Here is a 22,541-nt window from a genome sequence, read left to right on the forward strand (position 1 = left end):
TCAGTACAGCAAACTTTTGAAATGACTTATTAACAAAAAGGAAACACCATAAGGAGTTTATAATACTACTACTTTCAGTATGCACAAGTTGTTGTGTTAAATGCCTATTTGTTCCCACAAAACAAAGATAAGTGTATGCCAGAAATTATGAAACTTGTGGGTTATTACTACGCCCAGTAACTCTTAGCAACTAACATAGCAATGAATGACCTGAAATTGCCAATTGATCTGCAAATTCAGACTTCTCCATTCATTGTTAAGTTTGAATTCCTTAAATACACTAAGAAAGGTTTCTTGTCCTGAGATAAAGATAACCAGACCAAAAATTGAAGAGTACTGTTAGTCACTTCAACTTTGTTATTGAGATGCTGACTTTTGGTGCTAACTTACTAGAGAACTTTATGTTACAAAACATTTTGTGGGAAGATATCACATTCTAAAGCTTCTTGACCTCCCTTTCTGTATATAAACATTTAAATTAAAAAACATACTTTACTTTTCTTTATCAAGGAATCCTTCTTTCTTTAAATTATGCAACTGGATCATTGTTAAATCATCCCAGATGTCTGCTCAGACCAAAAATGGCTAACCCACAGCCTTCAGGCAGATCCTCAGTACCTCAGAGCACTCTCAGAAAATAAGAGATAGTTCTTAAAACAGGAAGTTCTTAAAATAAGAAATCCATGTGAACTAAATAAAGTTATGACATTCATATGGAAAAGTATGAAGTATGAGAACAATAATAATCTGAGACTGGCCAAGCTTTAATAGAAATTATCAACAAAATTGGAATTGTAATATTTCAAAGCCAAAACCTAGATTGAGGCTCATTGCTTTGGTTTTTAAATATTACAATTCCAATTATCAAAGTCCACCTGGCCCCCTGAACTTTTAATTGGATGAATACGTATGGATGAATGTTTATGAACTAGGAAGGATTTTAATTCAGAAAGTCAACAATAAATGTTGTAAACCTATGTTTTGTTCTGTGTGTCATAAAAGTAACAGGCAGCAGTGGAGATATGATAAATATCCTGTTGATGAATACATGTGAGAAAATAAATGGGTACCTTAGGTCCTCACATACATCCTCCAACCTAAGCCAAAGCACATTCAAAATGCTAGCTGCATCCACTATAGAGATGTAGTTGCCTTGCTAGTTCTACCTCCTATGGCTCTTATATATATATTGGCCTCTAAGAGCCATAGGGGATATAACTAGCAAGGCAACTACATCGCTATAGTGGATATATATTTATATATATATAAATTAAAATGTGACCTTTAGGTGCTAAAAACTTTCCCTCTTATCTATCTTATCATCAAACAGATGCCACTAGAAAACCTACATACAGAGTTTGATGGCAATAATTCTCAAATACTGCTGTTCTGATGCTGGTAACATTTGTTATCTATCCTAGCTATGAATTTGCAGATTCCAGACATAATTAAGAAACTTTCGTGAATCTGTCTAGTCAATTCTAAGGTTCTTCTCACTGGTGTGTATGTGAGTGTGTATGTATAAATACATAGCCAAAAATAGAATATGTATCACTTTAAGATCAATGTATGTTAATAGCTGCCCTATATAATTTGATAAATACCATTACCTCCTGCTTTATTTTCTGTAGTTCCAGGACCAGCTGATCTGCTTCATGTCTGCTGTCAACAAGCTGCTCTGATTTTTCTTCCCTGAGGATTTCATACAAGTTAATTAGTACCTCTTCTGCCAGATTTGGAAATCACTGAAGTTCAGCAAGAGGAACATAAAAGGGTTCAAGTTTTCTGGTCTTTAAATCCTCAAAATCAGCAATGACCATAGACCAATGAAAAAGAGGCCACAATTATTAGAAAGAGGCATCACCCAAAGGCATCATAACACAGGGAAAATGATACTAGCAGTGGGTTTCAGCAAGTTCTTCTGAAATAAAATACAGATTATTACCATGAAGCCCACTAATGCAAAAAATGATTTATAAACCTTGTGTGTCTTATAAGTAGTCTTTGGTTTACAACGGCAGCTAAGATCAGAATTTTTTCTTGCTAAGCAATCCCGTCATAAACGGCTTCGCAACATCAATGCCATTGTTAAGCATCACAGGTCATTAAGTGATGTCACATGGCTACCATTTGCAACCTCCTGCAAGCTTCCCCGTTGACTTTGCTATTCTGAAGCTGACACAGAAAACTGCAGATGGTGATCATGTGGCCATGCAGACACTGCAATGGCAAGAATTCTCAGGACAGGTCCTAAGTAGCCCTCATTCAGTGCTGCCACAAATTTGAATGGTTGCCGAACACTTAATAGTCATTAAGCAAGGACTTCCTGTATATACATCTGCTCAAAACATTTCTAACTATGTACAGGTAGTCCTCAACTTACGACCGCAATGGAGCCCCAAATTTATGCTGTTAAGTGAGAAATTAGTTAAGTGCATTTGCTCCATTTTACGATTTGTTAAGTGAATCACTGCAGTTCTTAAATTAGTCACACGGTTGTTAAGTGAATCTGTCTTCCCCATTGACTTGGCTTGTCGGAAGGTCGCAAAAGGAGATCACATGACTCTGGGACACTGCAACCATTATAAATGTGAGTCACTTGCCAAGCTTCTTAATGTAAATCACATGACTAAGGGGATGCTGCAAAGAAGTGTGAAAAATTGTCATAAGTCACTTTTTTCAGTGTCGTTGTAACTTTGAACGGTCACTACCGTGTTTCTCCAACAATACGGCCTCCACCAATAGGAAGGCCCAGCATGTTTTTGGGGCATAAAATCAAATTAAGCCCCTCCCCCAAATTTAGGCCTATCTTAAAATATGCAAAATAAGGGGAAGGGCGGGAGACTTGCCGTTAGGAGCGCCGGCGGGCAGGAATTCCTCGCCACCAGCCGCTCCTAGCAGGCGATCATGGCGCGGCGGGGAGCTCCCTACTCCCACCAAATACCTTTGCTGCAGATACCTTTGGCACCCGCCGCTGTTACTTTCCCTTCTGCCCATTCCGCTGCCACGTTTGGAGCTGGCGCTTCTGTGTTTGGAGTGTCGCCGCCATTTGGAGCTCCAAGCGCGGAGTGGCAGCTCAAACATGACGGCGGGCGATCTTTTTATTTTGGTCCACAGTTCAGAGCGAGCAAGAGAGGGAGACTGCGATGCCTCCATCCGAGATGGCAACCTCACTAGTGGATCTGGCGTGGCTGGAAGCCCGAATCGGTGGGATACGATGGCGATCTTTTTGGAGCGAGAGGAAAGGGAGAGAAGAGTTGCGGCGTAATTTGCAGGAGGAAGTGGGTGTACCCTACGGCAGGGAGCCCAAGGAAGAAGGGCGGTAGGCAACGGAGAGCGTCCCGTACCTCCGGAAGCAGCCTAGAGACGCGCCGGGAAGAGGCGCAGATGCTGCCTTGTAGTCCCCAAACCAACTCCAACGCGAACGTGTTCCAAACGCGAAGCCGGTCGCTAAAGAGCCAGAAAGCAGCAAGGGCGCCAGGTGGAAAGGACAGGGTCACGATCACACGGAGATGCCCAGAGAGCGAAGCGCACATAACTAAAGGTGGCGCACGCAGTTGGTTTGGGGACTACAAGGCAGCATCTGCGCCTCTTCCTGGGCGCGTCTCTAGGCTGCTTCCGAGCTACGACTCTCCGTTGCCTACCGGCCCTTCTTCCTTGGGCTCCTGCTGTGGGGTACACCCACTTCCTCCTGCAAATTACACCTCGCAACTCTTCTCTCCCTTTCCTCTCGCTCCAAAAGATTGTCATCGTATCCCGCCGATTCGGGCTTCCAAAAAAATAAATAAGGCCCGGCCTTATTATGTGAGAAACACGGTAAATGAACTGTTATAAGTTGAGGACTGCCCATACTTTCTGCTAATTCTTTACCCAAACTGTAGTGTATAGAAGTTTACCTATATGCATGAGTAGGAGGGAGAAAGAAATGAACCAACCCCACAATGTTTTGTTTTGTTTTCGGTGTCTTATCCTGAAATGATATTCTCAATGAAAACTACCAGTACAGACTAAAGTACTGAGTTCTGTCTTAGTACTCACAGTTCCTGCCTGATCCTTCTTAGTTTGGCTTTTGCATCCGCAAGCTCCACAGACAAATGCTGCTTGTCCTCGTTGGAGAGACGGCTGGCAAGATTCGGGGAAGAAGCTGGACTTGATGTTTTTAGAGGACTCAATGGCTGTTGGGACTGCAGGTAATCTCTGTCTTGAGTGAGATCTACAATTAACTGGAAGGAAAATCATGAAAACTAAAAGTTATGAGGAAAAAGTGCATCATATATGCAGATATTCATAGAAGGAAATGATTTATGAAAAGAAAATGGCAAACAAATGGACATAAAAAATTGTTGTGGAACAAAAATACAAGAGGTTACAAAAAATTTAGTTGGACTCTTAACAAAACAGGCCCAAAATGGATTTATTTAACATGTGTTCCTTCATGGAGTTATAACAAAGAGTCCTATCTTTATCTTGAGGAATTTGTAATCCAAATCTGACAAGAGAGGAAAAGGCAGTACGTTTAAAAGAAACTTAGATGCTTTCAATTCAATCACTGTACATATAGTGTATTTTTTGGAGTAAAAGATGCACTTTTTCCACCCCCAAAAGTGGGTGGAAATGTCTGTGCGTCATATACAAGTGAATGTTGCCAAATCCCCGCCCGCCCCCACCCTTTGGCCTCTGCCTCCCAGCCTTCTTGCAGCAAACAGCCTGTTTCAGCTTCAGCACAGCCTGATTAGCACAAGCAGCTAATTGTCAGTTGGATCGGCCTCCCGACGATCAGCTGTTTCAGGTTGCAGGGATTGCCATTGCCTATTGCTACCTCCATGCGCCCCATTTTTGGCCTCCACATCCCATTTTTGGCCCTTCTGAGCAGTGGAGATCAGAACGGGCCAAAAATGGGCATGCAGAGGCTGAAAATGGGGTGCGTGGAGGCTGAAAACAGGATGTGGAGGCCAAAAATGAGGCATGCAGAGGCAGCAAATGGCGATGGCCCCTGTAGCCTGAAACAGCTGATTGTCGGGAGGCTGATCCAACTGACAATCAGCTGCTTATGCTAATCAGGCTGTGCTGAAGCTGAAACAGGCTGTTTGCTGCAAGGAGGCAAATTGCTGGAAGGCAGAGGCAGATTTTTTTTTTGTTTTCCTCCCCAAAAGCTAGGTGCGTCTTATACTTTGGAGCGCCTGAAAAATATGGTACTTAGATTTTTCTTCTTAAAATATATGAAGAAATACAAGACTCATATTGGTAGTCATATAGGTTTTACTCTCTTAAAAGAAAAATATTGACTCAACTGAACATTTCAGGATAGGGGGCCAAAACCAGCTGTCTTCCCCTAGAATCATGAACCAGTGCATATTGTGCCTCAATACCTCTACGGGCAACAATGTATACAGGCATATAATTATCTATGAAAGACCATGCATGCTTATTTCTAGACTGAAGCATTTTCCACACAGAAAACAAATTAGAAATGTTGAAATGGGCATTGGAGATGGCTGCTACTCAATTTGAGAATTATGATGCCACCATTTCCCTCTGGTTTCTTCAATTATTTACAGATTTAAAAGTCCTAATCTCTGTTTGGGATCTTACAAATTTGCCTATTTCGATTATTTTCCTTTCCACTATTCTAACATGCATTAGTAAAATGTATAGTGCTTCCTTATAAGGACATATATGTTAGTGAGAACATAAGTATTTCTGAGGCATTTTTTTAAACAAAAACAGTATGGAAATAATCTTAGGATATACTGACAATAGCAATGGCTTTAAAAACATTTAAAAAGTTATTTTTTGATATACCAATGTAAACTCATTTCCTCATTAAGCATCTTTCAATCAGAACAGAGCTGGAAGGGACCTTGGAGGTCTTCTAGTCCAATGTCCTGCTCAAGCAGGAGATCCTATACCAGGATTCTTGGTATAAAATCTCCTGCTCCTATAGGATCCCTTGTATAGGAACCTATATAGCTGTGATGCATGCCACACGTGGCACGCAGAGCCATTTGTGCGGGCATGTGAGCTCCTGGCAAACTTACCTCACTGCGCATGCATTTGACTTTCGGCCTGTTTGAGGCCATTTTCAGCCTCCCATCCCAGAAACTTGAGGAAAACCTCTGCAGCCTTTGCAGGCCGAAAAATAGGCCAGTTTCATCACCTCCTGTATTTCTGGAAATACTGGAAATGATGAAATGGCTGAAAAAGGCCTGAAACGGACTGAAAATCAGCTGGGAGGTGCAGTGAATGCGCAGGGGGTGTGACCCCCCCACATGCATTGTCTTTTGGATGCTGAGCGCATGCGTGCAAGTGCGCACACAATTTTTTACACAGGAGCCCAAAAAGGTTAGCCACCACTGCTATATAGGATCCTCCTGCTCATGCAGAGGCTCTAGTGAACTTTCTGCAAGAAAAAGTATAAGTAGTGAGCAAAAATCCAAAAAACTGTCTGCATTTTGTATTTTAACTTGCATAGCTTATTCCCAGGTTCTTTTCCTGTCCATGAAATTCAGATTCCACCAAATGATTCCAGCTAGGAGAAAACTGCAAGGGGAAGAAGACAGACTGAGGGGAAGTAAAATAAGAACAATTGTTTTGTGTTCTTCATCAGCACAATATTTTGCTATTATACTTAATCTTCCCACTCATCTTCATTTCTTGTATCATCACGACTGGCCCATATGTGGAAGACAGGCCCTCCTACAGTCACATTCGGTTTCATTCCTAACGTGAGGCCATCTTGCAGAAACAGGAAGGTTTTTGAAAGAGCTGATATTGAAGGCAAAGGTTCTTGTGTCTCAATGCTCAGATAAAAATGGTGAGTGAAAATAAATTAAGGAAGCCTTTTATTATACAGAATAGGTGATAAATTTAAGGAACAGACAGAATGGCTCAAATGCAGGAGAGTTGAACAATGCAAAATCCTTCTAAACCAGGTGCCAACCAGGAGTCAAAGTTAACTTAAAGGAATCTTTAATTTTACCAATTTTAACTTCTTAATGTTAATATTGTAAGCAGGCCAAAAGAATACTACTACCTATTTTGTATTAATTTTGAGAAAAATGGAAGAAATTAAGGATGTTTTAATTTTTGTAATTATATATATATATATTTATATAATTATTTAATAAAAAGCTCATGTTTGAGAAACCATGAAATAATCCAATATGAGAGTACAGGATTAAAAGAAAAGGAAAGTCCAAAGGATGTCAGCATATTAATACATACCTCTGTGCACTCATCTCTCTCATCAATCAGCCTCTTAAGGTGAAAAACCATATTTCTGGAAAGAGACTCGAGTTCTTCTGGAGCCATAGCTGGTAGTTCTAACCACTGCAAGTCAAATACATTCTCTTGATTATGGGTTACCTGAAAGTAAGAAGGGTAAAAAGGCATGAACGTGATGTTTGTTTATTGTTAGGTATGAATAATAGATGATTCAGCCAACAAGTCTGATCCTGGCCTTCTATAATAAATAAACCATAGAGCAAACTGCACAGATTTGTTAGCCAAACCCACTAGCATAAGAAATTGTACCAGATCACTGACTGCTGTTTGGCAACCCACTTTTACTGACGGAAAGCCTTATTAAGATTTTTTCTCCATGATGTTTTCTCTTGGTTTACTCCTATTTTTGCAAACAATCTGCACATGTTATCCCTGCCCAGACTGTTCTGCTTAAGTTGCAATGATGTTTAAGAATGCCAACTAAGTAAATTAGATTTCTAATAATTTTTCTGTATAATTTATGATAAAGAGTTGTTATACTTGTTTATGCCAATAGGAATACTTTTATCTTGATTTATTAAGTTATTCTTCCTAAACCTGAAGACTTTGATTCCCAACAGCAGGAAACAATAATTGGGGAGACTTCAGATGAGGAAATGAGGAGACTGGAGAAGGATACCCAAAATGTTGGCGAATCCTAGTTACCAGGCAAACGGAAAACCTATTAATCTGCTCCTGCCTTTGGTAGTTGTAGGCAATGAATGAAATCCATTGCTATCACATGTGCACTATTTTAGTGAAAATACATTGTATTTATTCTAAGCCATTGATTAGATTTTCCTTAACAAAAATGTAAATTGCTAGGAAAATTAGAAATCCAGGATTTTAACACAGCTAATAAAACAGTCAAAATGGATATGTTTCTAGGCTACGCTTGTTTTTCTACTGACAGCCTGTAGTCAAAAATAAATAAAATTTGCATTATGAAATTAAATATAGCTATAACTTTGGAATAGCTATTTAAAAATCAAAGAGCAATTAAAAAAATAAAAATAATTTTTGCAGTAAGGCCTTATTTCCTGATATGGTAAATATTTTAAAAATCAACATACAGATGCAAACAACATGAATCATCAATTTAGTATACTGGTTAATCTGTTGAATTTAGACTAGGAGACTGAGGTTTGAATCTGATTGGGTGACTCTGAGAAACTAACTTTCTTTCTCAAACCAGCTTGAGTTGCTGTGGGGTTAATAAAATGAGGGGAAACACCCCTGCCCCATGTACCCTGCCTGGAGTTCTCAAGAGAAAAGCTCAATATAAATACAATAATGAGAATTAGAGGACAAGAATACAGTGACTGAAAAAATGTGTTTGTATTATACAACCCTGAAGAATAGCTAAATGTTGGTAAAGCAACATTCAAGTGGGAAGATCATATATAACATTACCCTTGGTGTTGTTCTTCAGTCTCCTGACATTCTTTTTAAAAGGATGGCATTGGGTATGAGCTGAATTACAGTGACAGAATAATTAACTACTAGGCTAAGTTAGAAAAATTGGATAATGCGTAATCTGGACAACAGAAAGGAAGTCTTATTATAAAACATTAGAACTTTAAGGTAATTAGAATGTCACCTCCTGGATATGTGAAACAATTGCGGCTTGAGTTTCAATATCTAGCTGCTTTATTCTTTCAATGAATTCTTCTTTCCTTTCACACTGTAAGCACAAAAAACAATAATAATGAGTGCATCCTACACAAGTTTATCGGATGACAAATACAAAGCACTTTTACTATTCAGAATATTTAGAAGTTCAGTGATATATTAATGTAACAACTAGGGAGGAGTAAGAAATTTCATCACTATTTAGAAAGTTTATGTCAAGTATGATTTAAGTGGTTAATAAATTATTTCCAACTGCTGAAGTCTTAACCATGTAACTAAAAGGTTGACCTTAAAACCTGGTTCCCATAATTATTTTAGTAGAATTGTGTATTTGCATTATACAAACTTTCCAATAAGAGTTAATCTATTCTTCTTGTGCATAACTGTTATGGTTTTTGGCATTTTAACATGAGACTGAATTATTGGAAATAAAATATAATGTGACTGAATGAATATCTAAATCTGGTAAATGTTGCTAATAGCACCTGAATACTTATAACATCAAATTAATCCTCAAGATGTTTGAAGTATAATTCTCAGCTTTCATAACATAAACCCAGAAATTGGAACATAAAATGAACTTTTAGTTTTAATTCTCTATTACAGGGGTGTCAAATTCAATTACACTGAGGGCTGCATCAGGGTTGTGTTTGACCTTAGGGGACTAGGCTGGGTGTGGCCAGCTCAACATCACTTGTGTTGGGGACACCCGTGGTGGCCCGAGTGCTCTGCCAGCGAAAACGGAGCTCGGCCCTCCCAAGCTCCATTTTTGCTGGCCATTTTTGCTGGCAGACCAGCTTAAAATTGATTCAGCCTTTCATCCTTCCAACGTCGGTAAAATGGGGACCCAGACTGTTGGGGCAATATATTAACCTTTGTAAACCACTCAGAGTGTGTGTAAAGCACCATGGAGTGGTGTAAGTCAAAGTGCTATTGCTGTTGCTATCTTTTCCAAATTTTTTGAATTGTGTTGCAACCTATTTATTTGGGATTATAATTATTTTGATGCTGCCTTATTCCAAAATGACTCCTGATGCTTTACAATATCAATAAAACTATAGTCAAAAAATTAAAATGCAATTAAAAATACCAAATTAATAGCAATGCCCCTAATCCCCAAATCTCGGTGGCAATTATATCCTAAATGGATTATCAAGCAGCATTATCTTCATGGCTTTCCTAAATTGGAATCAATAAATCTTTTATTATGATCACAGACCAGAATTAAAAATTAAAACATTAAAATAAAACAAAAGAGCATAGAACAAAGCATAATAGTATATTATAGTTAACGGTGAGATCCTCAATGGGCGGCCAAAGTCTGCCTAATTTTACATACAGAATAGCAGTATTGAGCTACATTTAAGGAAACTGAAAATTAGAACAGTGAAGCCTACCCTCAAAATGTTTAAATATTAAAACACACCACATTGCCTTGTGGTGTAACCAGAACAATCTGGAACTGAACACGCTCAAAACCATAAAAATGGTGGTAGACTTTAGGAGAAACCTTCCCATACTATCACCTCTTACAATACTAGACAATACAGTATCAACAGTAGAGACCTTCAAATTTCTGGGTTCTATCATATCACAAGACTTAAAATGGACACCTAACATAAAAATGTCATCAAAAAAGCACAACAGAGAATGTTCTTTCTGCGCCAACTCAGAAAGCTCAAACTGCCCAAGGAGCTGCTGATATAGTTCTACAGAGGAATTACTGAGTCTGTCATCTGCACCTCTATAGCTGTCTGGTTTGGTTCTGCAATCCAACAAGACAGACACAGACTTCAGAGGATAATTAGGACTGCAGAAAAAACAATTACTACCAACCTGCCTGTATATTGCACAAGTCAAAAAGAGGACTGTGAAAATATTTACAGACCCCTCACATCCTGGACTGTTTCAACTCCTACCTTCAAAATGACGCTATAGGGCACTGCACACCAGACCAACTAGACACAAGGACAGTTCTTTCCTGAACGTCATCACTCTGCTAAACAAATAATTCCCTCAACACTGTCAACTTATTTATTAAGACTGTATTACCATTACTATTAATCTTCTCATCATTCCTATCACCCATCTCCTCCCACTTGTGACTGTATGACTGTAACTTTGTTGCTTGTATCCTTATGATTTATATTGACTGTTGATTTGAATGCTTATTTGTACCCTATGACTATCGTTAAATGTTGTACCTTATGATTCTTGACGAATGTATCTTTTCTTTTTATGTACACTGAGAACACATGCACCAAGACAAATTCCTTGTGTGTCTAGTCATACTTGGCCAATAAAGAATTCATTCATTCATTCACAAGACTTCCTTTTTTAAAAAAGCTAGCCATTACTACTCACTCACTGCAGTATAACTAAAAATTGTTTTTTTGTTTATATTTTTATTTTTGAGATTTTATGAGAGCTTTATTATCTCAGATTGCAAACTGACTATGGAGAGTCTCAATCATCCAGGTCATAGCTGTCTCAAAAGATCACAGATCTGGGGTGGGGGAGGGAATGAAAGGCTTATTTTTGACCATAATCCTTCCATCCCCCCAACCTTCTGTCAGAACTGATGAAGCTTCTTGGAAGAGAAGCGAAACGTCTTCTTTTTCAAGGAAAAAACATTTCTTCCTCAAAGAAAAGGGGAAAAAAACCCACATACTCCAGTTGCCTTTTGGGGGAAAAAACACCTTTGAAATGATTGCAAACTGTTTAACCAAAGATGGCTTACAGCCTCTTGTTATAATTCTTAAGAAAATAATTTATTCAAATGACTTAATAGTAATCAAAACCAAACTTACCTGTACAGCACAACCTAATACCAATAGTAGCAGCTTTTTAATTTCATCCATACTTTTACCTAAGAAGCAAAAAAATGGCCATTAATATAAAATTTATGAAGGTTTTTATTTTAAAAAGTATATCATGTACAACTTAAAACCAGTGGCAAACTGCTGTTTAGGAGATTGCAAACCCTTAAATTTGGATCACAGTATACAAGGTGGTTTCATGTTGTATTTTTGCTCTTCTGCTAGGGAATATAAAGTGCTTATAATTTGAAATTATAATTGTAGATCTCATAACTGTCCTAAGTTATATAATGGAGTTTTAGAACAATGTATAATGTTACAAATAGAATTTGATTTAGCATGATTAAAAGGCTGGAAATAATTCATTATGATCCATACTAATTGAATTGCAGCATATATACATCTTTTAATCATAACAAACACCTAATTTAAATGTTAAATATTTATTTGTTAAATTTAGTTTATGTAGTATTAAAAATAATTGTGTCTTTCCCAAGCCATGGACTCTGTAAAGTGACCTACTCTAGGGGAACAATGTGTTACTATTTCATGTCTAGTTTTGTATGACTGAAATTCATCCTCCTTGCTCTAGTTGAGCTAAAACAATCACATGTTCCCTGAAATAATTGTGCCTATTAAATGCTCCTGGGAGATAGCAGGAGGAGGCTGAAGTCATTGAGTAAAACACCTTTATAAACTGGGACTGGGCATAAATGTAATGATAATTCTTCTATTCCCCTCTAGGTCACCTTAAAAAGAAAAGTAGAAGCTAGTCACTATTTCAACAGCTACCCTTTCACTTGTTTTAGAAAAAGCAGCTGTTTTTATTTTTAGCTTTCTCTAGTAAACACTGAATAGAGGGGAATTGTGGGGACAAAGATGAAATATACCTTCATCTGACATAGAATTAATGCGTACCACATATCCATTGTGGCTTGATGTTTCATTCCGGAAAAATCTATTGCCTCTAAAAATGATTACTCACTGTGTCTGCCTGTCCTCTCCCTCTCGCTCTCCCTCTCTCACACACACAATGTATTTTTTTCTTTATTACCTTCAAATATATATTTAGAAAAACTAAACTAGTTAGCAAGTTTTTAAGGAGATTGTGAAAGAGAAACTGCATTTGGGTTGACAGATTCAACAAAGTATGTCATTATTTAAATGAGGATTCTGCTTATAAATTTCAAAAAAAGCAAGCAATCATTCATGTCCTATGAATAGAGTTGAAGTACGTAGTTCTTCAGCATTTATATTCTATATGAAAAGGGTAGCACACATTTTGATTATGCTTCCCATTAATAATTTATTCAGCAGCATTATATGCATCATCTCTTAACTCCTTCCTTCTTTGCTTATATCTCTGCTTCACAAACTCCCAGGTTTTTAACTATATATGAATCAGGGTCCACTTTACACATCTGATGAAGTAAAAACTATATTTCCTGCAATAATGATTTGCCACAATGGTTTTTAAACTGACAGAACCACAGAATGCTCCATCTTTTAAATCTGAAAAATGGGTCTCCTGCAAGACCATCACTGCTTTAAAAATTAACTCAGTGCCATTTTCCTTTTCCAAAAATTCCAAGGCAGCTGCTTTCACACTAGCTAACTAGGTAATTAAAATGGAGGGATTTGTAGTACAACCATCTGCTCCCCACAATGGGCTACGGTCTTTAGATCTTTAGGGAATAAAATCTAGTGCAGAAGCTTTTCTATAGTACAAGACCAGACAAGGGCCCCCACTCTCACAGTGTGAAAAATAGGGTAGAAACAGAGGGTAGGATTTTGTGGGAGGCAACAAAGAGATTACAGCACAACACAAAGATAAAATGACAAAAAAAAATAAGATTAGGAGAATAAACAAGAAAAGAATGGTTGGAAACATTGATTTCAAATTAAGACATTTGATTCACTGAGATTGCTGGGTGAAAAGTTTATTTTCATAGAAATTATGGATTGAATAGACTTAAACCTGTTTTTAAAAAAGGAATGAAAAATCCAGTATTTCCTTGATTAATTTCCTCATTCTTCAACATTTTATACGCTAATCCACAACAACCAGTGGTAAATTTGAATGAGTTAAGGAGGATCTTTCAATCAATTGAGTATGGTCTGATAGATGACATTATTATAAACATCATTCAATTAGTGTTGCCAAAATGAATTTAAATGCTTTATTAATAAATGTTCCATGCTTTGCCTTCTGTATGAGTGAGACTACTATTCCTTTCACTGATTTCTCCAGTGCTATAAACTGAAGTAGTTGATCTATCCTGCTCCAGGAAAAGCAGAGTCTTTTCTCTGCATCACTTCTCAGCAATAGTTCAAAATAATCCGTTAGCTTAGCATGGAGACCGTAACTTCTGAGCTGTTATATACTGGAAAGCATCCTGTGGCACCTCTGTAGCCAAACAAATTACTAGCAAAGAGTCAAGAGAAATGCAGGCTGAATGGCAATAAAGAAAACCTGGCTAAGATACCACTTTGGGAAGGCTCTTTGTATTACCACTGCACAAAGCATTTGAAAAGCTGCTTTGCAACACATAGGAATATATACAGAGTGTCTTGTTCAAATCATTAAAGCAGCCACATCTTCTGGCAAGACTGTTTCAAAAGATTTACCTGCCTGTCTCTATATGCCAAATTTTATCAAAGATGAAGCTAATTCTATGAATCAAAGCAGTCCTTTCAAATCCTCCATGGAAGATGAGAAACACAAAATATGAAAGAAAGAAGTCTGTTTAAAATAAATATATGAGTACGTGCACGTTGAAACATTTACAATATTTCATTCTAATAAAACAAATCTTCGGGATGAAATCTTTTGAGTATAAAAATACTAGATTTTGACCTTTTTTTAAAAAAAAGAAAAAAAAGAATCTGCTCTTGTTTTAACAAACCACTTGAACAATTTATATTATAGATTTGAGCATGCTCCAATGATCTGGCCCAGACAGCCAAGTATATTTTTATGGCAGAGGGAGTTGCCTTGATTGAGACAAGTATTGAGATTTGTCTCAAGGTGAAGGACTTTTATTTATATATCAGCTCTATGCAAAATGAAACCTAAAAGGTTTTCAGAACAAGTAGAAAACTTATAAAAAGGCATGTCTGCCTAGTGGTGAAAATTAATTACAAGGGCAGATCTGTTAGGCCATGGGAGAGATTGCTGGTGTTCCAGGCTCTATGGACTGCTGTGTGTTATCAAGAACTAGGATTGCTAAAGGAGTCGGCTGCACTAATGAAGAGGTTATAATATATATTACATAAAAAGCTCTGTATATAAATATATATATGTATATATGTATATATGTGTGTGTGTGTGTGTGTGTATGTATGTATGTATGTATGTATGTATGTATATGTATGGTATTCAGCTTTGTTTGGATATTTTCCCACGTCATTATAGTTGTGCTTTTAAAATTGTAGCAACGTTTCGGCAGAATCTCATCTGCCATCATCAGGCTTCTGTATTGTGTTCGTCTGTTAAAAGCACAACTATAATGATGTGGGAAAATACCCGAACAAAGCTGAATACCATACATGTAAGTACCGCGAAAACTTAAGAAAACAAATATGTATATGTATATGTATATGTATATGTGTATGTGTATGTATGTATGTATGTATGTATGTATGTATGTATATGCTACAACTTTGGCGAAGCCAAACAACAGGATCACAGCTCACCAGCTCAAATCTCCCAGCAACTAAGACTAACCTGAGCACAACACACCCCCAGCCAATCAGAACACAGCCAACCCAACCAATCAGAACACAGCCAAACCCCCAACCAATGAGAACACACCCCCAGCCAATCAGAACACAGCCAAGCCCCCACCCAATCAAGTCACACCCCCACTAGCAGTTAAAAGGAAGAAGCAGCTGCAAGCTCACATGACTCCAAGAAGCACAAAGCCGAAGACACAAGCCTGAAGATGATGAATGAGATTTCATCGAAACGTCACCTAGATACTTCCAATTTTACGCAGAAGAAAACCCGAATAACCAAAGATCCATATATGTGTGTATATATGTATATATGTACATGTATGTTTATATTTGTACTAGTTTGTTAAGCTAAGGCCACTGTATAATAAGAAATAAGTACAGATTACTGACTTGAATTTAACTTGTACAAGTAACTCTGTGTGGATGTGTTTGTGTGGATGTGTGTACATGTTCCTGTGCATTTCCCACTATCTCACATCTATTAATAGAAGTTCTTGTATGACGTGTGAATTACAAAGCAGAATTGAATCCACAAGTTACGTTCAGTATTGTATTGGGCTTTTTTTAAAAAAGTCTTAATTTCACCTTTATGATGTATTATTATGTTGGTTCACAAGTTAGAAAAACCAATTATGTAATAAAAACTTCTGCGTAAAACTTGACTTCTGCTAAATTCAGGATTACCTCTCTATTTCTTGACAAATGTACAGAAGGAGAAAGATCTTGTCAGTCTATAATCCTAGTAATCTGTTAGCGTATCCAAGTAGTAACCAGGTTCAATTCTGCTTAGCTCTGAAGCCAGGCAACTAAGTGTTGGCATTACAAGGGTTGCCATTATTTTTGTATAAGTATGTTGTCAGGTGAGCCATGACTCAAAATTGAATATCCAGATTAGAATTTATATTCTTCTCCTGTGGGAAAGCAAGAGTAGAACATCTAGTTGAAATTATGATAATATCATCTTGATGGATGAAACCTTGTGAGCCTTGCAATTGAACCACCTTCCCGTCATCAAATACTGGCCAGAAATACTGCTCAGTACCCTGTAGCCCATTATTAGAAAAAGTAAATTTTTACCTGAAGTTGCAGAAAAGTTCTTTATGCAAATTTGTATTAGAAAACATTCCATATAGGGATCCTACCCCCCCACCACCATGTAAGAATTTATATTCTAAGTGATGGGGTCATTAAGTGACGCAGTCATGTCCAACTTTACGTTTTGTTTTGTTTTTGCTGTGGTCATTAAGCAAATCACACAGTCATTAAGCAATCTGGCTTCTCCCACTAACTTTGCTTGTCAGAAGCCCCCTGGGAAGGTTGCAAATGATGATCATATGATCCCAGGCCACTTAAACCATTGTACATAGATGCTTGCTGCCAAAGTGACGTGGATTTTGATCATGTGAGTGCAGGAACGTAGTCATGTTTGTAAGTGCAAGAACTGATCATAAATCACTTTTTTCAGTGCTGTCGTAACTTGAAACAATGGTTAAATAAATGGTTGAGGATTACCTGGAATGTTTTCTTTGATTAGCCTAGAAAAATTACTTATCAGTGTAATATGCCTATTATTGACAACATAGACTATACACTGGTATCTAAAACATAATTTTTAGAAAAGAGTTTCCTGTTTTTCAAACCCTGGAAAATATATCTGACTCTGCAAAATCCTACAGAAAAAATACAGAAGGGCAAAAAAATTGCCATGGTAACCTGCTTTTAGACAGATATTCCCTTTGCTGCCTAAGCTGGCAGCAAACAGCAGGGAAGAAGAGCTGCAGCTAAAATCACAACTCTACAGTCCCTTGGTCTCATTTTTGGGATGACTGCAATAAAACCATGCTGACATACAGGAAAAACACATTCCCCCAAATGACTCTTAGGGCACAGGTCTCTATTGTTCGATGGAAACAGTATTCATGCACAGACACCATTTTTAATTTGTGCCATTATTCTGCCTATCCTATTCTTCATTGCCAAATTAATGTTAAATTATATGTAATCAAATATGCATATAAAACATTTATGTGGTTTTACCAAGGGTCTTCAAACTTGGCAAATTTAAGACTTGTGGACTTCAACTCCCAGAATTCCTGAGCTAACATGACTGGAGAAAAAATTCTAGGAGTTGAAGTCCACAAATTTTAAAGCTGTCAAGTTTGAAGATCCCTGGGTTATACAGTATATTGTAAAATATTTAGCTTAAAGTAAAAGGGGTTATGATGTTACCAAGGTACTCACCAGACAGAGGATCTTTGCCAATTGTTAAGACATTTGGCAAATTCATTATGATCAGTTGCTGGAGGATTTCCTAAAAAAGGGGGAAAGAAGTACAAACTTGAAAGAAATTGTCATTAAATGTCACTTGTCTAAATTGCAAAAAAAATCTTTAACTTTGAAAATAAATTAATCTTACCATGGATAATGTATGCTGAATTGAATCATGTTAAACTGCACATAAAAATCACTTATCTGCACATTGTTAATTTGGGGTATTATATCTGGTATAGAAGCATTTGTATGCTGAAATGGAATGTATTCTTTTCCTGTTCTTTGGAAAATCCTCAAAAACAGGGGTCTCCAACCTTGGTAACTTTAAGCCTGGCAGACTTCAATTCCCAGAATTCCCCAGCCAGCAAAGCTGGAGGACTTTAATTCCCAGAATTCCCCAGCCAGCTTTGCTAGGAGTTGAAGTCTGCCAGGTTTATAGTTGCCAAGATTGGAGACCCCTGCTCAAAAAAGATTGTGCATTGTTTTCTATTTCATTCTCAAAAGCAGCTTTATAACCATTTTGTTCATGGACCATGCCGCATTCTCTTTGAAACAACCACTTCTTTCCTTTGGCTCATGTAACCAATTGCTTCATTCAGGGAAAAGATTCTTTATCACAGGGATAGGCAATTTTCTGAAGGGGTGAAAGGCCATAATATAAATGGGAATGGTTACAGTACATCAAATGTACAGGTGGAGCTAAGATTTTTTTTTTGTTCTCAGAAGGATTTGCTATCCTGCAATTTCTGTGTGCTTGACTTGTCATATTGGTAGAAAAACTGATCATTTGGGGTAAAAGTACCAGTGAATTTTTTAAAACTCTTGGAAGACACTTTTCAATTTGTATAAAGAATATTTCTAGTAGTTTATTTGGAGGGAAGGCTGGCACACAGGGCAAGGTGTCTATATTCTTCTTGGTTATATTCCCAATATATGTAATTTATCAAGATATCAAGAATGTAGGGAACAGCCAAAACTATTATATGACACTGGAAGGATAAATTTACACCTGACATGCAGCAATGGGTGTGTTATTTGTCACATTCTCATGCTTTTTGTTTTGTTTTGACAGAGTGAAGGAAAAGAAATTTAAGCCATTCTTTTTCAAACTTGGAGTTATTTTATTCACAATATAAACTCATGTCTTTCCCCCCTTTTTGTTATTTTGATTTTATTCCTCTTCCTGATATTTAGTTTGATATGAACTTTAAAACAAAAACAAAATCCTAATCACGAAGCCATTATAGCAGGCATGAACAATTTAAATGGAAGAGGAAGAGAGAGGGACACAAGCAAAGGGCCCTCTCTTCCTCCTTCCAATTTAGATATGACTTGTCAGGGTCAATCGGGGTCAGAGAGTTAAAGAAGTAACATTTGTTTAGCAGACTTTCTTCAAAGTTAGCCTCAGCTTTGTGTAAATTAGTGGTAGGCGTGATAGAACGTTTAAATGGCCACAGGGCAGAGTTAGCAAACAAACATCTAGGAGAAAATGTAACTCAGAGGGCATACAAGTGGACTGTCCAATTTTCATTTAAACTACAGGAATTGTGGAAAGCCCTCAAAATAAATGAGCCTCTTTATTCAACTTGCAGAATACAGACCTTGTTCCTAACGTTCTACTATTCTTCCTGCAAAGTCAAATGTTCTGCTAATTTCAGCATTTGGCTCACAAATTACACAGGCACTTCCAATGATTTTACTGTTACTTGAGCTAGATGGAAAACATTCTGGTATTTATGGATAATTCTTGAAAAGAAGAACATTCTTCCTGCTCACAGATTCTAATGGTAATTCAACATCAATAATTAAAATTCACATCTTGTTCAGCAAGGATTCTAAACAAGTACAAATTCAAGATCTAACCCATATTTTAGGAATCAGATTTTAATTTACCACAAGATAATCTGCTTACCAGATTTATTCATATTTTGTATATTATATTTACTCTTGATTAGCCCTACCTTGTTTTGCTGAGCAGTAGAATGTAGAATGATTGAGACTTCAGGTAATCCTCGACTTACAACAGTTCATTTAGTGACCATTCAAAGTTACAATGGCACTGACGATTTTTCAGAGTTATGACACTTGCAGCATGCCCACCATCACATAATCAAAATTTAGATGCTTGGCAACTGGTTCATATTAAGAACCACTGTGGTGTCCCAGAGCCATGTGACCTTTGGAAAAGCAAAGTGAATGGGGCAACCAGATTCACTTAACAATCAGATTAGTAACAAATCAATTGCAATGATTCATTTAGCAACTGTGGCAAGAAAGGTCATAAAATGGGGCAAAACTCACCTAACAACATAAATTTTGGGTCAATTGTAGTCATGAGTCAAGGACTACCTGTATTGCAAAGTATATCTTACTCTATCATAGTTTTCATATTGGGACTAAAGAAAAGCCCCTATCATGAAAAAGCTACCAATCTAGAGCTGTGGTGGCGCAGTGGTTAGAATGCAGTACTGCAGGTAACTTCTGCTGACTGCCGGCTGCCATCAGTTCAGGTCTCACCAGGTTCAAAGTTAACTCAGCGTTCCATCTTTCCAAGGTCAGTAAAATGAGGACCCAGATTGTTGGGGGCAACATGCTGACTCTGTAAACTGCTTAGAGAGGGCTGTAAGTACTGTGAAGTGGCATATAAGTCTAAGTGGTATTGCTATTATTATTAGTGGCCTTAAGCTGACAAAGCTATTATTATTCAGTATTTATAGCACAGTTGAACAATCTTGGGGTATTATGAGATGAGAAGGTTAAGGGATGTGATGGGCCTAATGCTGGAACCTTGAAGCATATGTGGGTGAGGTTTGGATATTCAATCCTAATCTAACTAGTTTTTAAACTAATTTAAACTAGTTTTCTAATAGGCTCTCTCTTGAGATCAGTTTTAACCTATCATTGAGAACTCTGAAACGCAGCAATCAGATTTTTTAAGCTTTGATTCGACACACCTCTGAAGGCTCTAACCAAATTACATGCAACAAATAAGATTTTTTTATAATTAAAGGTGTTCTGTGATTAGGTTTTTTTTAAAAAAACCAGACCTTCCTTTTTCTCCACACAGACAGTTTAAAGCAGAGGTCTCCAAACTTCGCAACTTTTAAGATTTGTGGACTTTAACTTCCAGAATTCGTCAGCCAGCTAGAGACCCCTGGTTTAAAGCCACCATGACATCTTGTACTAGTTCCAAGAGAAGAATGGAAGAAAGTGGAAAGGAAGTTATGAGAATTATTGGCCTTTATGTGACGCTGAATCTCTTCAAGAAATTATTTTAAACCATAAGCAGAAAACAATGGATTAAAAGTGCGAGAACATTCTGGAATAATCTTCTTTGAACTATTCTGAAAAGTATTGTAAATGAACTGCATAGAACAATGGTAATAAATCTGTTTATAGCCACTTTTAAATCATTATTTTAATTATAAAATAACTGAAAAATTTGACAATATTCAGAGAGGCAAAGTGAGCTATTGGGGGGGGAGGGTGTAAACAGAATGTTTTATTATGCAAAGAGTTACAGATTTTATGATTAAGGGTAATTAGTGTGATTTATGACTGCCATACTGATCTTGGTTTTCTTGCTTCTTGTCTTTAATGTATTTAATATTTTTATATTTATGATCTTAACTGTAAACCAACCAGTTGTTTTTTAGAGTGAGATGGGTGGCATGTTAATAAATAAATAACATGTATAACCCTTCAGATAGCCTCCACGTGAATACTTTATGCCACCCTCCTCCAAAATATCACTAGTGTATATTTTGTCTTTTGTGTGTCTGTCTAGTCTTTTTGAGCAGTAACGTTCCTTGTTTCCTCTCTCTGGAAAATATTACTTTAATTATACTGTACATCTGGGAGCATTTTCTATAAGTGTTTTTTTTTTTATTTATCCTTGGGCACCCAGCTGTATGTTGTGTTTTTCTGTACTTAATGCTTTAAGATGGCTTATGTCACTACTGTGAGTTATAATATAGAATCAAACCAATAAATGTTGCCCCAGACAATACATATTTCCACAAAAAGTTTTGGAAAAGCTGATTTTAAACCTTAACTTTTATTTCAAAATCATGCCTTAATCATAATCTTCACTCTAAGTGAAAATCCATCTGCATCCTTAAAGCAACAAACTCTGTGTAAAGTCAGAACAGTGTCTCACCTTCATCACAGAAACAATAGTGTTATAGTCTTGTGCCATTATGAAAAAGTAGCCATAAATAAATAATTCAAAGTGTGCTGTCCTCCGAAATTCAATATGCAAAGTTAATTCAATGTTAATTATCTGGATAACAATGCCTACAAGTTCTGTTCTTCATGTCTAAATGCTTGCCTTCTTGATAAATTAGATTTATATTCTTATTAATAGACAGCAGTTTAAAACTGTATATATTTTTATATGCAAATGTGTATTTATGCAATTTAAGTTCATTTTTATTTTATTATTATGTTAAAATACTATCTGTTTACAATCAACCTACTTGTTGGGTCAGTAGCTAAAACAGGTCCTAAATCAGACCATAAATCTACCTCATGGCTGTCAAACTCATGGCCCATGGGCCAGATGCGTCATATGCTGGCCACGCCCATGCCCAGTTTAGCAAAGGGCGGGGAGAGACATGATACATCATGTTGATGATGCAAGTTTGACACCTCTGATCTCCCTGAACAGATTCCTGGTGACCATGCAGACTATGCAGTCTTCATGGTGCTGATATGGAAGTGGTTTTTCATTGCATTCTTCCAGGAATTTTTTTCATACCATTTTATATAATTAAAGAGAACCTTAGGATTGTACTTTGCCATATCATCTTTAGTTCT

General features: G+C 37.1%; 1 protein-coding gene across 4 annotated transcripts in view; it reads right to left on the reverse strand.

Annotated features, from left to right (window-relative positions):
- The window catches only part of CCDC88C (coiled-coil and HOOK domain protein 88C), a 95,135-nt gene that overhangs the window by 33,891 nt on the left and 38,703 nt on the right, over positions 1–22,541 (reverse strand). For all 4 annotated transcript variants that reach the window (XM_026679190.2, XM_026679189.2, XM_087952067.1 and 1 more), the window contains exons 4-9: positions 17,694–17,763; positions 11,706–11,764; positions 8,864–8,947; positions 7,225–7,365; positions 4,039–4,223; positions 1,611–1,692 (exon numbers count right to left, since the gene is read on the reverse strand). In XM_026679190.2, coding sequence (XP_026534975.2) covers positions 1,611–1,692; positions 4,039–4,223; positions 7,225–7,365; positions 8,864–8,947; positions 11,706–11,764; positions 17,694–17,763 — 621 coding nt within the window. The remainder of the gene's footprint in view (positions 1–1,610; positions 1,693–4,038; positions 4,224–7,224; positions 7,366–8,863; positions 8,948–11,705; positions 11,765–17,693; positions 17,764–22,541) is intronic.

The sequence above is a fragment of the Notechis scutatus genome, chromosome 1, assembly GCF_049901735.1.
Source record: "Notechis scutatus isolate UNSWTSFEM ecotype Mainland chromosome 1, rNotScu1.2, whole genome shotgun sequence".
Classification (NCBI taxonomy): domain Eukaryota; kingdom Metazoa; phylum Chordata; class Lepidosauria; order Squamata; family Elapidae; genus Notechis; species Notechis scutatus.